At 39.6% G+C, this 17395-nt stretch overlaps 2 protein-coding genes across 2 annotated transcripts in view; one reads left to right on the top strand and one right to left on the bottom strand.

Moving 5' to 3' along the window:
- The window catches only part of Smp_090240 (putative jnk/sapk-associated protein), a gene marked incomplete at its 5' end in the record, with an annotated part of 32789 nt that extends 30167 nt beyond the window's left edge, over nucleotides 1–2622 (bottom strand). Inside the window, 2 exons of the mRNA XM_018789778.1 lie at nucleotides 2188–2308; nucleotides 2353–2622. Coding sequence (XP_018655187.1) covers nucleotides 2188–2308; nucleotides 2353–2622 — 391 coding nt within the window. The remainder of the gene's footprint in view (nucleotides 1–2187; nucleotides 2309–2352) is intronic.
- Nucleotides 2623–16231: 13609 nt separating this feature from the next.
- Smp_090230 (putative 60s ribosomal protein L13a) lies at nucleotides 16232–17029 on the top strand. The gene is made up of 4 exons (XM_018789777.1): nucleotides 16232–16289; nucleotides 16329–16467; nucleotides 16499–16746; nucleotides 16781–17029. The coding sequence occupies exons 1-4, from the start codon at nucleotides 16272–16274 to the stop codon at nucleotides 16985–16987; spliced, it is 612 nt and encodes a 203-aa protein (XP_018655186.1). The 5' UTR covers nucleotides 16232–16271; the 3' UTR covers nucleotides 16988–17029.
- The last annotated feature ends 366 nt before the right edge of the window (nucleotides 17030–17395 follow it).

The raw sequence follows: 17395 nt of genomic DNA, 5'->3' as shown, positions 1-17395 counted from the left end.
TTTTTTTATTTAAACACATATATATTGGTACAAAAGGGCACCAGGTACATATGCGCCACACTATTTGTGTGTGTGTGTGGGCAGTGATACTGCCCGGGTGCCCAAACCGAAGCAGGTGGTTTTCTTAGGGGACCACACCCCGAGCCTTTGACCTAAAGGTCTGATCCACAAGGCAGTGGAACATCGTGAGGAGATGCAGTCCCATGGTAGCCGTTGACCAATGACAGGTTCTTCCGCCATTCGTTCCATCAGGATACTGGAGCCCATGTGCACCATTGGTTTGGAATCAGGGTTTTCCAACTCCCCTAGGTGGACCCTCCGTGTCCACCAACCCGGTTAAAGCGCCGGACATTCGCTTTTCGTCCTCTCACTTTCGTAAACAACACCCCCGCCACGAGAAGGCAGTGAGTAGGACTTCCCTGGCAGAGGCTATATATTCGCTGGCCATGTGAGAGCATTTCGAGAGGGAGAGTAGACTCTCCCCACTCTCGGCCGTACCAGGGCATTTGGGGGCTATTGTTCAACCTGCTGATTGTTCACCTACTAAAACTGGTAAGTCATATATTTGACATTCCTGAGAAAATTAGGAGTATAAGTAAACAATGATTGACTAGACAAAAAGTAAATCTGAATACACAAGACGGAAGTTTATTTTCGGCAAAGAGTTGTTGGGGTGATCTGTGGAAATAACCAACCATAAGCCTCGTTACGGAAGTTAACTGATGTAAATATTCCCATATCACAGTTTATCTTCAGTACACAATTCGGGCGTTGACGCTCATTTTGCATTAGCCGATATTATCGCTTAATTGATATTTAGGCTCAAAAATATCATATTTTAATTGTCCTGGAGATGTGTAATCCCCAAATATGAAAAAGGAAGTAAATATCAGAAAAGATGAACTTCCGTTACATTGGCTTTTTAGTGTCAACTCTGCTAATGGACTTTCAATATACTTTTACTATGATTTGTGTTCAGTGATGAGTACTCATTTCGTAAGTTTTCATCACCGTAGTTGATACATAGTCTTTTGACTTAAATGTATTTTCAGTGATACTACGGACATTATCAACAAGGCTTTCATTACCAGACTGGTCCTTTTAATCCAGTTAACGGGGCAAGGAAGAGGATACAGGTAGTCTCGTTCATTAGACTGAAGTCTCGGTTGCGTAATATCAGCATAATGCACAAAGATATTAAGTCAACAACTAGTGTTGTTCCGTGATCTCAGTCTGAAACTGATATATACGCTTCCTATATCCGTACCCAAACCAGTTACTTATGTGAGAAAACCAACAGTGAGTAGGATGCTTTTAGTGATCAACTGAATCCAAAATATGTGTAGAAATCATTCATAAATATAGATAAATATCTATGAAGAAATAAGATAACATTTTCAAACAACATCGTGCGCCCATCAGCATTTTTTACCCATTTGGTCGATGTCTGACTGGAGCGGAGTTTTAGGAAGCTATGTATTGTAATAAATGAATGAAAGACTAAATATAACGCTAAGTTTAAATTCATTACAACTGTTAACAAGCGTCGGTTGAACTAAGTGACATGGGAATAAGGAAGACACAGACTTTACAAATACACGTCCACATATCACTTTATGGCTACGGTCATTTTTATGTGCTTCAATCATAACATATGATGGACCTCTTGGTAACTATGGTTACTAGCATTCTAGTCCTATCAAAAACATATGTAGTCGACTGTTCTATTTATATACTAGTCAGTAAACTTTTAGGAGAGATGACAATATGACTACTACAAATCACTGTAGCTAGTTGTGGTATGTAGGAAACTCACTTAAATAATCATCAGAGCTTGATCCTTAGAATAAATGTAGTCAATTTTATAACAAAAAACAAAACTGGAGAAGTTTAGGATTTATCTGCACTTTAAATTATTGCTGTACACTAAATATTTAAGTACTTTTACTCATTAGATTTCAACAGTTTATTTTACTAGGTCCTGTGATAGTTTAAGTATCGTTTTACTAAACTTCCAATGACCATGTGTATCACGTATTTTCTATTAAACTAGCTTTTCTATTGCAAAGAGCGTACATCCTGTACTTTATGAAACAATAACCCATCATTCATGATTTTGAGAAGTATTTTAACCATATGTTAACAATTTATTGTATCATTAAATTCAACTGAGCAAACTTTACTTACTATGATCATTAGCATTTTTGACAAGAAGTTGATAATGTCTCAAATTTTCTTCTAGTTCTTCGAATTTCTTGTCCGTTTCTTTTTTCATACCAAGCAGCTCATCTTCTAGACAGTGAATATGCTAAATATACAACCCTAATGACTATATGTTAGATTAAAACATACTCTTTTCGCAGCTATGTAAAGCTCCTTTTGACGACACAACTGTACAGAAATGTCATTCTTTTCGGCAGTCAAAAGATTTAAATCAAGATCCAATTTCTGCTTATCCACAGTCAAGAGGTCCATTTCTTCCAGAATACCAACAACAATAGGTACCAATCCACCGTATGCGGATTCACCGAAGACCTTCTTCATGACTTCGAACTCCCGATAAATTATTTGGGCTAATTGATAGACCCTGGGCGAAATCCGTTGTTCCTTTCCGAAATCCATGAGCTTTGTATGCTTTTGATATTGAAGTACACTCTTTATCACTGAGAAAACAAAACGGTATGGAATAAAAACCAACCTCAATAACGAAGTACTATCAAGAAATGGCTCTTTAAGAGTGGGAAATTGTGTCGTTTGTGTTTGAATTTTCTCACTAACTCCCCCTGTTTTGATACTGGGTAAATAACCATTTTATTTTTTCCTGAGCTTAACGATATGCTATAGAGAAATATGGCAACTGGAACTAATAAAGTATCTGATTAAGTCGTAATACGCGTTACGTAATCGATGCTCCAAGGTCGGTGAGATCGGACCCAAGTATCCCCTAGCTTCTTGGAAAAATGTGGGGTTCTGTTTAAAAGAGAACCATCATGTTGTCAAATTTATTGATGCCATAGGTTTGTAAACATGACTGGATTTTCCCGTGTTTGAATGAAGACTTTACTGACACTTAGTTTGTACACGATAATTCAATAGCCTAAACAAACGAAGGTGGAACACTAAATAACCTCATACAACAAGATACAGACCAGCTCTGAAGATCTCGCAGAAACTGCAATAGGATAAAGATTCCAAGTGAGAGGATTATGTTTTTCCGTGTTCAAAATTGCTATTTATCACATGATACTAATGCTTGGAATTTTGTGACCAGTGAGAGTAATTAGCAAGTAGAGGGTTTAATCTCACGATAAAAACAATGACATAGACAATCTTAGTAACCGTCAATATAAACTTAAAGAATGTCTTATTTTATTCCCTTATATCACACACATTCTGGGACAGTACGGCACCCAAAAGATGAACCATACAAATAAAGTGATGTCATTGTGACGAAAATGTGTGGTTAAAAAGGATAATATTTATTAAAAACAATCAATCAAAAATATGAATAAGAAATATTTCTCACAGGGAAGTTCATTTCACTTTTATGATGGATTGAATAGAAAACTGAAGGATTACTACTAGCTTCAGTTACGAATCATATCTGATAGCATCTCAATCCACTGAGTTCAATTACATTTATAACCCCAGCCGAGGAGTCCTGATTGACGGACAGATATTAATCAAATATAGGTTTTCAGAAAGGGTTTTGTGGAGATTTAGTATTTTCATAGTTGAAAGCGTGAGTCAATTGAAGCTGGACCATCATGGAAAACCTGGAAACGGCCGTCCAGTGCTTCCAGATTTTCCATGGTGGTCTAGCTTCAATTGACTCATGCTTTCAACTATGAAAATACAGGTTTATTTCTTACCACAATACTCTATTACAAATTGACTACGTTTGCATTCTCACTTAAACCCAGGGTTTTCAAATAATACGCGGTTTAAAGTTTTCGGAATGATATTTATAGAACCCAGTGAAGTTGATGTTTCAAGATGGTGACACTAACTGGATTATCCTCATTCCTCATCCACTAAACATTAAAAAGCCTCCGGGAATAATGATCACCAAACAGAGTCCCCGAACATCAACTTAAAGAGGTCAAGTTTCAAAACATAGAGGAATACTGCTTTCCCCCATGCTTTTTCAATCTGATATTCTATAACCTTACTAATATCACGACAACTTCGAAGACTGCCCAAATTGTTATAGGCCACCTGGTTTTCAGCATACGTAGATTAATCCTACCACTTACGCCACCACTAACCATTACACGAATACCCAGATACGTGAACTTTTTAACCACTTCTCACAGTTCACAGAAAAATGACTGCAGTTAAAGGTTCTAGTCATTATTTCAGAAGTATTTTGCATCAAGGTGAGAGTTACGTCACATACGAACGGGGATTATCAACTGATTAAATGTGTTTTGCATATGTTCATCGTCGCACAGTAAGATGTCATCATCACACTTGAGTTTCCAAAATACTATCGATGGCAAATTTGACGGAAATTGAACCTTGAGACGGCATATTGAGTGAGTGAAAGATAAGTCTCACAACCAATGTGTATATTATAATACACACTAAGAACAACAAAATCAATCCCAATCCAGCCGTCAGTTAGCAGAATTAGAAATTTAGTTGCTTGAGGAAATAAAGCTTGATGAACCTGCCCAAGAATTAATATGAAAACATTAACTTTGGTACGCAATTACTGTTTATTAGACTGAACAATTTCGACATAAGACTAACAATTATAACAGTTGAAAAATCAAAAAATAGCACAATGGTATTATACTCTACACCTCCAGTTCAATTGAAGTTTTATAAATATACGTTTGGGACATCTTGACATACAATTTGCTCACCGTCTACTACCGTCACTAATTGACTTGAGCCATAACTTATTTGTTTCTAAATATAAATTCATTTACTCTTAAAGGTCATGAATTATTCCGTTTGAAACAACTGATTTAGTACCGAATGCGGCTAACCAGCCCGTAAGGTTTTGAGGAAAATTATGTCCCAATTCGAACTTCAACAGCAAGTCTTCAAGAGTTTGGACTTTATCAAAAAGAACTATAATTTTTTAGGTTAACATCGGGGTCATGAAAAAGCATTCTCGGTTAAAAACATGCACAAAATTTTATTCCCTCAGAATATAAAAAGATTATATAACAACAAATGACCTTATTTCCCCATTCTTGCTTAATTGGGAAGGATAAAACTTTAAGTAGCCCCCTAAGTACCGCAGAAATTGAATTGGATCCCAAGATCTGCTTCGAAGAATCAGCAGAAAATTTCACCACTACAACTCCCGATAATAGACTCAAAAAATATCAATTCCAACTACGGAAAATGTTTTAAGCATTTCTGTGTGTTTTGCGTTTTCTACACCAAAGTAAGACCTTCCTACGTGTGGATTGTCATCGAGACGTACCAGTGATCTATCGAGATGGAAAGGATTAAGAAAGGCGTGAAAAATCATTGACATATTCACGGCCTACCGAATACCCCATTACAATAGCGCTACTAGTTTAGTAAACAGTTCTTTTAAAGTGTTGACAATGACGCCAGCAAAATCACAGATTTAAGTTAAGTTCGACATTCTCAGAAACGTTCTGCTTTGTCTCAGGAAGGAATCGCGCACTATGTTTCTCTTTCATAGTATTTTAAAATTTTAGGAAATATGGCGGAAGATTAGTGTTTATTCTTCTCGTGTGTTTCCTCCGAGTTAGTCGATGGTTCCCAAATGACTTCTTTTGATAGTAGGTCCTAATAATCTGTTGTCAAGTGTAGATTTGGATCCATAACTACCATTCTAAATTGTATACTAGTCCAGCTATTGTTAAGACCCCACTTGAAGGAACAAAGATGTAACAAGTTAAAGTTATGTTTTAGGGTCTTCTGAATCACCTAATCTACTGTAGAATAATGTAAATATATCTTCATTCCTAAGCCTTTCGCTACAAAGCGAATCTTAAATTTGTGGATTTTCACTAGGAGCTTGTAGATGTAAATAATTCCCCGAAATCAACAGCTTTCTAAGTGTTCGACATTGGATGCTGACCACGTTGTTTAAGTGGACTTGTTTAACTGAAGGCTTTCGGTCATGCATCCGTACCAGATCACGTTTCGAATCAGCGTGGGACACTGCTCCTACGTTCACTAGCCAGATTAGATCAAACGCTTCTCGATATATTGATAACTTATCAAATATATCTTTCCGATCTCCTCGCATCTGACTTCTGATTTCATTTGGTTGGGGAAAGCTTCGTATATAGGTGCTACTGGTAGCAGGTTGTAAAATCAGAATACTGGTCGTATCTTCAAGCTATCATCAGCAATAACTTCAGGTAGAAGTGATGTATCCGAATCTCTCCACTTATGGTTATCAGCTTGAAGATACCACCAGTATTGTAGTTTGACAACTATTAGCCGGTAACACCTCTAATCAGATCGTGCCCCACATAGTTAAAATCAGAAGTCAGAAGCGAAGGGGTTGGAAGATATATTTGATGCATTATAAATATATGGAGAAGCGATTGATCTAATCTGGCTAATGATCGTCGGAGATGTTCCCCACGCTGTGGTGTAACATGACTTGGTACGGATGCATGACCGAAAGCCTTCAGTTAAACAAGTCCACTTAAACAACGTGGTCAGCATCCAATGTCGAACACTTAGAAAGCTATTGATTTCGGGGAATCATTTACAGCTACAGATCACTCCCCCCCTTGTGAGGTAGTGATGACCCTAAAACGTGGCCAGCCGAAAGTTTAAACCCAACGAGTTTGTCGTTGGTAAACACTCTTCTGATTGCTTGCTATGTTTAGCAGTGTCTGGTCGTCTTTCCTTACTATAAAAAGCCATGAAATACAATATAGTAACCGTGAAACGAAATACGATCGAGATCTCGCTTCTTCATAAACTTCATCGTTCTTTTCCAGCCGTCATGGAAAAGAAAGAAAAATACGACGTGTTAGTGCATGTCGAAATACACTTGTACTTGCGTAAAGACACAAGGTGAGCGGAAAAAAAGTAAATAAACTAATACGCTAGCGACAATGTAAAAGCGATTGAAAAAAATTGTTTTTTTGGATTAAAGAATATATATAAATGAGCATATTACATTCTTTTCTATAATACATAATACAAAGCAAAGTCGGGATTAAGTTTGTGTCTTATGTGCGGTATTCGTTTAAATGTTCTGGAAATCTTACTCTCCTTCCAGAACGCTTTGTCTTAAGTTTATTTCCAGACGCTGATGGAGTATCAACGTGCGTGTTGGCTGTCGAATGGGGTACTACAAATGTAGGAGCCGTATCGTTCGATTGTACCGAAGGAAAATCGACGTAGCTAGGGTTTCCTTCTAAGTACGCCGCCTTTAGGCGATCGATACTGATGCTGTCGTTAGTGCCGTTCTTATCGACTACATAGTACTTAGGTTCACGTTGAAGAACTTTGAAGGGTCCTTCGTATGCTGATTCGAGAGGTCGTCGATGTGAGTCTCGACGAACGAAGACGTGTGTACTATGTCGTAAGTCAGGTTGAACGAAAACATCAGTTGATTGAGGTCAAGTGGAAAAAGGTTTAACTGAACGCATTGCGTTTGTAAGCCTGCTCGTGTAGGAGTTTAGATCCATGTTCATTGAAGCAGACGAAGGATCCACGAATTCTCCAGGAAGTCGGAGCGTTGTTCCATAAACGAGTTGAGATGCAGTGTATCCAATGTCAGCTTTCACTGCATTGTGAATACCTAGTAAGACTAGTTGAAGAGGGTCTGCTCACTGTGAAACGTTTTCAGCTGATAGAGAAGCTTTTAGTTGTCCGTGGAAACGTTCTACCAACCCGTTTGCTTGTGGATGGTAGGCGGTCGTTCGGAAGCGCGTGATTCCTAATAGTGTGGTCAGACAACGGAAAAGTCCAGATTCGAACTGGCGTCCACGGTCTGTAGTGATCGTGGAAGGGCAGCCGAAATTTGCTACCCATCGTTCGACGAAAGCGCGAGCCACAGTTTAAACAGTAATGTCCTTAATAGGTACTGCTTCTGGCCATCGAGTGAAACGGTCTACGCATGTTAAGAGATATGAGTATCCGTTGGAATCTGGTAAGAATCCTACCAAATCTAGATGAACGTGGTCGAAACGAGCGTCAGGGGTTTTGAAAGAGCCTAGGGGACATTTATTTTGTCTTATGACCTTAGATTTCTGACAGCTTACACAGGAGCGTGCCCACTCCCTCACGTCTTTATTCATACCAGGCCAGCAAAACCGTTCGGCTGTAAGCTTGATGGATGCACGAACACCTGGATGAGAAAGATTGTGCAACGTATTGAAGACGTTGCGTCGATAATGCTTTGGTACTATTTTACGATCCCTACCTGTAGATGTGTCGCAAAGTAAGGTTTCCTTACATGTTCCCATCTGCTTAATACGTAGTTTAAGAGTTGTCGAGGATAACTCATGCTGAAGATCAATGTCTTCTTTTTGAAGCTGAGCGAGTTTAAGAAGGTCGATTCCTTGGAAACTGTTCAAGGAACTTATTCGAGACAAGGCGTCCTGCGACTACATTGTTTGCTCCAGGAATGTGTTGTATGTCTGAAGTAAACTGCGAAATGTAGTCGAGTTGTCGAGACTCTCGTGGTGAGTACTTGTCTGAAGATGAACTTAAAGAGAAGGTAAGAGGTTTATGGTCGGTAAAAAGCATGAATTCTCTTCCTTCGATGGAATGTTGGAAATACCGTACAGCACAATACATAACTAGGAGTTTCCTGCCGAACGTGCTGTACCTAGATTCCGCGTCTAGCAACCGTCTCGAGAAAAATCCTAAAGGTTGTCAAGAGTTGCTAACCCATTGTTGTAAGACTCCTCCGATTGCTGAGTCAGATGCGTCTACGGCGATACTAATGGGCGCTTGATTGTCTTGATGCGCAAGCAGGGTTGCCTTAGCGATATGTTCCTTAACTGTGGAGAATGCTTTTCGGGCGGTGTCGTCTAAACTAATTTATTTTGCATTTCCACGAAGTTGGTCGGTTAACGGTTTCATAAGAGATGCGCATTTAGGTATGAACCGTCTGTAGAAACTTACAAGGCCGTTGAAAGTTCGCAGCTGCCTAATCGTGGTCAGTTCTGGGTAATCCAGAATGGCCGCCACTTTGCTTCTAAGAGGTCGGATGCCTTGGGCATCAATATTGTGTCCTAAGAAGTCTAAAGAGTTTGTTCTGATTTGGCATTTCTGAATGTTGAGAGTAATGTCATGCCTTTGGAGTCTCTCGGAAACAATGTACAGATGCTGGAGATGTGATTCTTAGTCCGGAAAGTCATCAACATACACATGTACGAAGTTGAGACCTCGGAAGATGTCATCTATGAACCTTTGGATGGTTTGGGCCGCATTTCTAAGTCCGAAAGGCGTCCGTAAGAATTCGTAGAGGCCGAAAGGAGTGACGATGGAGGTTTTTGGAATGTCATCGGTTGTCATAGGTATTTGGTTGTAAGCCTTAACTAAGTCGATTTTCGAAAAGACAGTTGCACCTTTCAAGGTAGCTGTCAAATCGTGAATGTGAGGCAACGGGTAACGATCGGGAATGGTTGTAGCATTCAGACGCCGATAATCACCAGTTGAACGCCAATTATTGCTGCCTTTTTTAGGGACCATGTGCAAGGGGGATGACCAAGGTCTATTTGATGGTCGAATTATTCCTAAGTCTATCATGTAGTCGAATTCGTTTTTGGCCAACCTAAGCTTTTCGGGAACCAGTGGACGTGCTTTTGAGAATACAGGTGGTCGTGTAGTCGAGATGTGATGTGTAGCATTGCTGGTTACACACGGCAATTTCGGTTGCGGTTGATATATCCCGAAGTATTTATCGAGTAATGATTGATATAGGGGGTCTATGGCGTGTTTAATTGTGACTGGGGATAATCTGCAACCAGAAAAAGAAGTTACGAAAACAGATAACTTAGTGTTTCCGTCTATTAACCTTCGTGAGCGTGTGTCGATGAGTAGATTGTGGTATTGTAACAGGTCTATACCAATGATTGGCCTAGAGACATCTGCCACAACGAAAATCCAGTGAATGGGTTTGTGTAAACCCACGTTAAGGTAAACGTACCTTTCACCGTATGTAGCAATCAGCTTTCCGTTCGCCGCCTGTAAGCTTAAAACAGATTCGTGAAGCCTTTCGTTAGAATTGGTGGGGGAATGCTAACTTCTGCGCCATTGTTGATAAGGCAGCGAACATTCGCAGTCACATCCGTGACGTATAACAGACGTCTATGTTCGCCGGCTACGGTTGCCGTTAACGCGTGCCGGCTGGGAAGTTTCCCGAGTTTTTATTCGTGTCGGTCGACTTGGATTTCGGGTAAATGCAGGGTTTTCTGTAATTTCTGGAAGAGTTTCCGTACTGGTTATAATACCAACACCAGTCGGGGTTATCCATCTCTCATCGTCTGGAGACATATGGCCTACGTGAAGTACTTCTTCGAAGGGGTGTGTTACCATTTACGGTCATTACGAAATCGAAAGGAACGTGTCAGTGTATGACACAGATCCGAAATGTCATTCTGTCTCTCTTGAGGTTCTTCTTGAACTGAGAATACCTCGACGTTAGAGGCCTTCGTGATCTCAAGTATGCGGTCGGCGGATGCAGCCAGCTCGTCTACAGCGTTGCTTTGATACGAGATGAGAACTGCTTGCACCTATCGCGGAAGTTTAGATAAGAAATGTTGTTTGAACAGGCGTTCATCGAAAGTTCTTTGGTCAATCACCTCTCTCATCCTTAGCAACATATCTGTCGTGGAGCCGTGTTATTGGTCGATGCTGTTAAGGAGTTGATCTGACCGTTTCGGAGTTTCGTATGGTTCCTAAACATCACTAGTAAACATACTAGGTGTTAAGTACCTGTTCAAATCGCGCGGTAGTGCCTTTACAACCGCGGGGAACTGTGTGCATGAATCAGTAATGCCGTGCTTGTGGAAGTCGGCTTCTGCATAGCAGAAACAGGCTTCGATATTGTCTGGCCAAAAAAGCATTAGCTGAAACGAGGGTGGTGTAAGAGTCCTAATCTTAAGGAGCTTGGGAGTTTGCGCTGTCATGGTGAGTTTTAAGTATGACAATGAGAGAGGAAAAAAATTATCCCTAAATACGAAAAACAGATCACAATATATAAAAAAACTAAAGCAAAGTAACGGTTTATGAAGTTCCAAAAAGGAACGGACTCACAGTTTATTGTTTGGTGTACCAGATCACGTCGGTCTCAACACTGAAGATACAACCAGTAGTGTAGCTTGATAGCACTTTACCAGCAACACCTTCTATAATCGAACCACGCCCAACCAGTAAAATCAAAACTCATAAGCGAAGAGGTTGGAAGGCATATTTGATGGGTTATCAATATATCGAGAAGTGACTGGTCTAATCTGGCTAATGATCGCAGGAGATGTTGCGCACGCCGTTCTAAAACGTGATCTGGGACGGATGCATGACCGAGCGCCTTCAGTTAAATGACTCCATCAAACTAATGTGGTCAGCATCCGATGTCGAACACTTACAGAGCTATTGATTCGGGGGATTTATTTACAGCTACAATTTTATTGAACCTTCTGCCCCCACGCATTCCACTTTCGATTCGTGATACATACTACCTATATATGTTACATCGTTAGTGCACTCCATAATATGACCGGACTAGTTGTTTAATGTGCAGGTAATTTATGGATAATATTTACATCAGATAATTCTGATGTTTGATCACTTCTTTATATAAACATGTACCGCATTGACCAACTGAAACGTTGGAATTATTAAGGCTCAAAATGCTGAGTTCTTAGGAAATAAATTTTATCTCTAGTGCTGTCGATTTACTCAGAGCCCACCTGTTGTGAAACTTACTATTCAAATGGAGAGTAAAGTTCTCATAAAATTTCAGACAAAGCCTTTTTAAATCTGCATTTGGGTTATCTTTATTAAAAGCATCAAACTCAAAAACCGAGTCTACTTCCAGATGATTTTTACTGTTAACAATCAATTTTCTTCAGCACACCGTTGGGAAAATATTCAAATATTATTGATTTCTCCTAATTACCCAGCCAGACTGCTGCCATTTATTCTCATTGATCGACCAACATTCGATTTGCAAATCTTACCACCATATATATTCCTCGGATAGAGTTCACATGGTCCTATCATATCCTCTTAACGTTTAGTATCTGTAAATTTTGTCTACACCCGTCAAAATGCGATAGACTTTCCTCATTATCATAAGTATAACACTCCCAAAATTTTAAGTGTCATGTATGACGGCCTGAAATGTATCCATGAATCGGATTCAACAGAAGACGAAAGAGCTTGACTGTCTTGGAAATGAACCAGGTATGAAATTTTTCACACTTATGAATAGCCTCACATTTCACATATCATATGTCATTTAAAATACTGAATTTTAAACCTGTATGTGCCTAGTCTTTCTTGTCTCCCATTTTGACTGGAAAATACTGCTACGTAAAATTATTGTTCTCCGTAACCCGACCGATACACACTATAGAGTTAAACACCACTCGTTGCAGACGAGACCGAATAAGATTTTCAAACTAGAATACCTGATGAAACAAACAAACTTAAAACTCAGATAATCATAAGCAGCCAAGTGATTCGATATATTTGATACAGAGTTAAATCTTGATGCTCTGTTCATGCTTTAATGCAATGAGGATATCTTTTTGAGACACTGTATGGCATTGGAAACATTTTGACTCCGGGCGTCCTCAGATAATTGCTACACCATATTCGTAGCTCTAACATCTTACTCATTATCATTCTTTGCGTAACTGCCGACTTCGCAATTGGTGTGCCATTTGCGATTGTTTTTACTTTTTTCGCATGTGTTAACCTAAGACTTTCAAAAGCGGAAAAAGCTGTCCTTATTACTATTCGTACAACAGCGTCCAGGTACATTGAGGTTAGGTTTTGTCCCAAAAGTTAGTTCCCTGGGCATAAGATAAGCCCAGTTCTCAAATTTTCGAGGTCGTTGTTCGTTAGACATCCGTTAGGTGACAAGTTGTCTTACCCTACCTTTTTTACCTGGTCTTTACCACAGAAGGAGGCTTTCATATCTTGTAGGCTACGATGAATACTTTATCTGTTATATACTCATTTACGGCGGATGTATGTTGGAAATTGGTGGTTCTCCAGCTTCAGAGTTCACTATGACCTACAATTTCCTTTTAAATACGAGTTTCGGCCATATTATGAAACAATTCGCCTTCCGACACTAGACTTTATAATCCAACTGATTTTTAAACAGTCATAACCATTAGGGTTGACAGAGTTTTAGTATGCCACAGTTAGGATATTTCAATAAACAAAGGTTCATAGATCCTTAAGTTCATCGCGCTGAATATCTTTTCACACATGATAACCACTTTCAGAACGGAAAACCTGGGGGTAACCCGGGGTCTATACATCCGATTGATGCAGTTGTTAGTTGGTTTTCCTTAGTAGCATTAAACTCCCAAGTCTGATCATGGTGACACATACTTAGCAATATAAACTTACGCAGCTTTTATCCGGGAATGACTGAAAAGGGAGTGTAAATAAAAACCTGTAAAGATTTATGAGGCCTTGGATCGTCCAGTTTATTTTTCACGAAGTGTAGACCGAAGGCAAATGACTTCGGTCTTGATTTGCCATTTATTTTATTTCGGCTCGGTTAAAACAATTCAGACCATTGACTCTATCATGGATTTATATGAATGTCCAAAGTATTAAGTTCCCTTTACTTGAATTCTGAATTTTCGGGTGGTGATGTTTCGATAGAAAATGATGCCGAAGCCACTTTGAGTGTAGCACAAAGCCATTTAAGTAGTCTTCGTATATTCTAAAGATGCCAGGATCTTGCTCAGCAGGTAATCGGAGCCAGGTCTAAAAACAGACTCTGTCAAGCTGGATGTAATCGCCATCACCGGAACTTGGCTGACGCAGTCTGTAGACAGTAGGAAACTATTTTAAAAGTTTCACGTCATTAAGAGCTGACAGGATCCAGGGGCGTAAAGGAGTAGTGGCTCCATGCATTAAAAATACTATCTCTTTTACCTTTGCAGATAACCTATCTCATGAAAGTGGGACATGTGAATTGATAAGTTACCGCTTGTAGTGCAAAGGATAAGAGCTCCTGACTTGTTTTGTCTACCGCAGTCCCGACTTTGGGGTGGATGAGGCCTTGCCAGACGTTTTAAATACTTGTTCATCAAGTGGTCGATGTTTAATCACCTACGGAAGACTGGAAAAACCCGAGGACCGAGTTTCAGAAAACTTTCTAACAGAAACTAGTTGACCTCGTTATCTCAAATGCTCAAGTGCAACATATACTAGACCTCATATCGACCCATAATGAGAATGACTTCACAGAACTTCATTATATACCACCCCTAAATAACAGTGACCATGCAGTTCTAGCCTTTGATTTCCACATAGTTGTCAATAACGAAGACATGCCAGTCCATGTCAGATCAAGCATCTGCAGAACAAATATCCAAGATATTATACACTCAGCACTCTCAGTAGATTGTACAGTAGAACCAGAGCCCCCCATTGTAACGCCTAAGGATATCATCAGAAATATGTGCATGAGACTTACTGCACCGCACATCCCTTGGACTATATTAAGGGGCCCGACAACCTTCCCATCGTGGTAAAGTATAGAATTTATAACCCTCCTCTGTAAGAAGAGAGGAATGTGGGGGGGAGATTTGAGTTACTGAGTACTGACAAGACGAAATCTCAATATCGGTAGACTTGAAATATATGTGCCTCGACCCTCTGAAAGTCTAGATGAGTGTACAAAGGAAAACTTGTTCATCAATTGAAGGACAGAGATAAGAAGGAATATTCCAGCATTATGAGGTGACGGTAGTACTTCGTCATTGGTGGAGGACGATTGTGGTGAAGCTCAGGTATTCTCAAATTACCTTAGTAATTTGTATACTGTGTAGATATTTTCCCCTTTAGTTCACGCAACTCCCTCCCTACAAACACACCAGACCCTGTGACCATCAAAGAACTCGATGCATTTGGTCTTTTAAATAAGCTTGATGTAGGCGAACCCATGGGACTCGATGAAATGTATCCCAGGTTACTAAAAGCATTAGCAAGTTCTTTCGCGAATCCGTCGAGCATATATTTCATTTGTTTTGCAACCCAAGGGGTATTACCAAGAGAACTGGAACAACATCATCGAGCTACCTGTTGTCCAGACATACAGAGAACTAGGAGTCATCGTCAGTCAAGACTTGAAAACTACTGCGCAGTGCCGTATGATGGCCATTAAGGGTTACAGAACCTTGTACTCAATACCTAGAGCCGTTTGACATGTCAAGTCTAAAATGTTTTTGACTTTGTATACAGTATTTTCGCATCTTAAACTTGAGTACTGAATACAAGCGACTAGCCCCTGCCCAAAAAGAGACAGTCAGCTGTTGAAAAAAGTTTAAAGAACCGCAACTAAGCTCGCCCTTGGAGTAGCAAACTTCCCATATTATGCTCGACTGGCTAAACTAAAATTACTTATGTTGTTATAAAGAAGAACCAGAGGTGGCTTGCTCAGAAATCTCAAACTCCTTAGCTATAAATGTGCATCTGATATACCCTTATTTTTCTTGTCACCCAGAACAAAGGACTTACGAGTACACTCAAAAAGTTCACAAACCCAGAACCAATTATTTGTAGGCTGATTATAGATTTTTCAATTGAATCATTAGCAAATGGAAGTCATTACTGTAATACATGAAGCTCCAACCGTCGAAGCTCTCAAAGGAAAACGGATCAATTGAACGACAATAACTGCCAGAATCAACGCAATCCTAACTTCCTGTCCTTTCCAAACTGAGAATGAAACTGAACTCCACAGCGACAGGTCGAATTTCTGTAGAAGGTGAACTCAACATTAGGGGTCTCACTGACCACTTATAAAGTGGCCGGGCCTTAATACATCATTCTTTATACTTCATCTCTAAAGTTAGAGATTGTCATTATGAAGGTAAGGAGGCCAATGACATCTTGTTATGCAGATGTGATTGCATAAAAACTGTGCCAGTTTTTCGCATAATCAGCTTTTAGTATTACTTTTAAAAACGTTTTTGTAAAAAGGTCAACATCAAACTATTCCCCTACAATTTTTTCGAGGTACTAGTGATTGAAAATTGAAGTAACCATTTTGTTTAATTCCCTTTCCCTAAAAGAGCGCAGTTTGTGGTTCCGCTCGTGTAGGCATGAGTTTCCAGAAGAAGGTAATCTTGGTAGTGGATTTGAATTATACATCATATTAGCCCATAATTATAGATGCACAAGGCCATCTTCTTGGTCGTTTGGCCTCTGTGGTTGCCAAAACATTGCTCAATGGTCAGAAAGTAGTCGTAGTACGGTGCGAAAGCATTAATATATCAGGATCTTTTTACCGGAATAAATGTAGGTCCTCGCTGTTAAGTTTACTTCTTAGTGAAATATCTTGACTTCCTTAGGAAGCGGATGAATACCAACCCATCGAGAGGTCCTTATCACTTCAGAGCGCCAGCAAAAATATTCTGGCGTACTGTCCGTGGTATGCTTCCTCACAAGTTACATCGTGGGAAACAAGCTCTTGACAAACTCAAAGTGTTCGAAGGTATTCCTCCTCCATACGACAAAAAAAAGCGCATGGTTGTTCCTTCAGCTTTGCGAGCAATACGATTAAAGCCAGGACGAAAGGTTGGTTGTCTAATTGCATTCTACTTTTCCATAGTTTTCCGTATTATCTCGTTTGTCTAACGATGTCGGTTGGAAGTATAAGAATATAATCGAAAAAATGGAGAATCGTCGGAAAGCTAAGGCAGCTGTCTGGTATAAAAGGAAAAAGCTTTTGAAGAAACCAAGCGAGGCGGCTAGAGGACGAGCTAAAGAAGCAATTGCTCCATACCAAGCGATCCTCAAACAATATGGTTACTCTTAGACTTGTATATTATGGGGCTTCATAAACAACTTTCACGGATAATCATCGGCTTTTCTTTCGCTAACAAAGCTCATTACTAGTATTTACAGTTTGAAATTCAAGCGAGTCCGTGGCTAGTCAGGATTAGTTGTATTACGAGTTTACGTTGTAATAATCTTTTTTTCGTTATCGTTTCCGATGACTTGCGAAGAGTCAATTATTCAAGGGATAGTCGCCTTTTCGATTGAGTGACTGATTTTTCGTAAGCTAACATTACGATGAGTTCCTGGATTGGCGAGACATTGAAACACGAGTCTAGTCAGAATCTAGTGTTCATGGACTGCGTGTCGAATACTTTACTCGAGCTCACTCGTTTGCAGTGTCAAAGTGGAAATACCTACTTTTATATTATGCTTTTTTGTAGTTCTA

This window comes from Schistosoma mansoni, chromosome W (genome assembly GCF_000237925.1).
Source record: "Schistosoma mansoni strain Puerto Rico chromosome W, complete genome".
Lineage (NCBI taxonomy): Eukaryota > Metazoa > Platyhelminthes > Trematoda > Strigeidida > Schistosomatidae > Schistosoma > Schistosoma mansoni.
The sequence above is the reverse complement of the archived record's forward strand: the minus strand, read 5'-3'. Positions and strand labels throughout refer to the sequence as shown.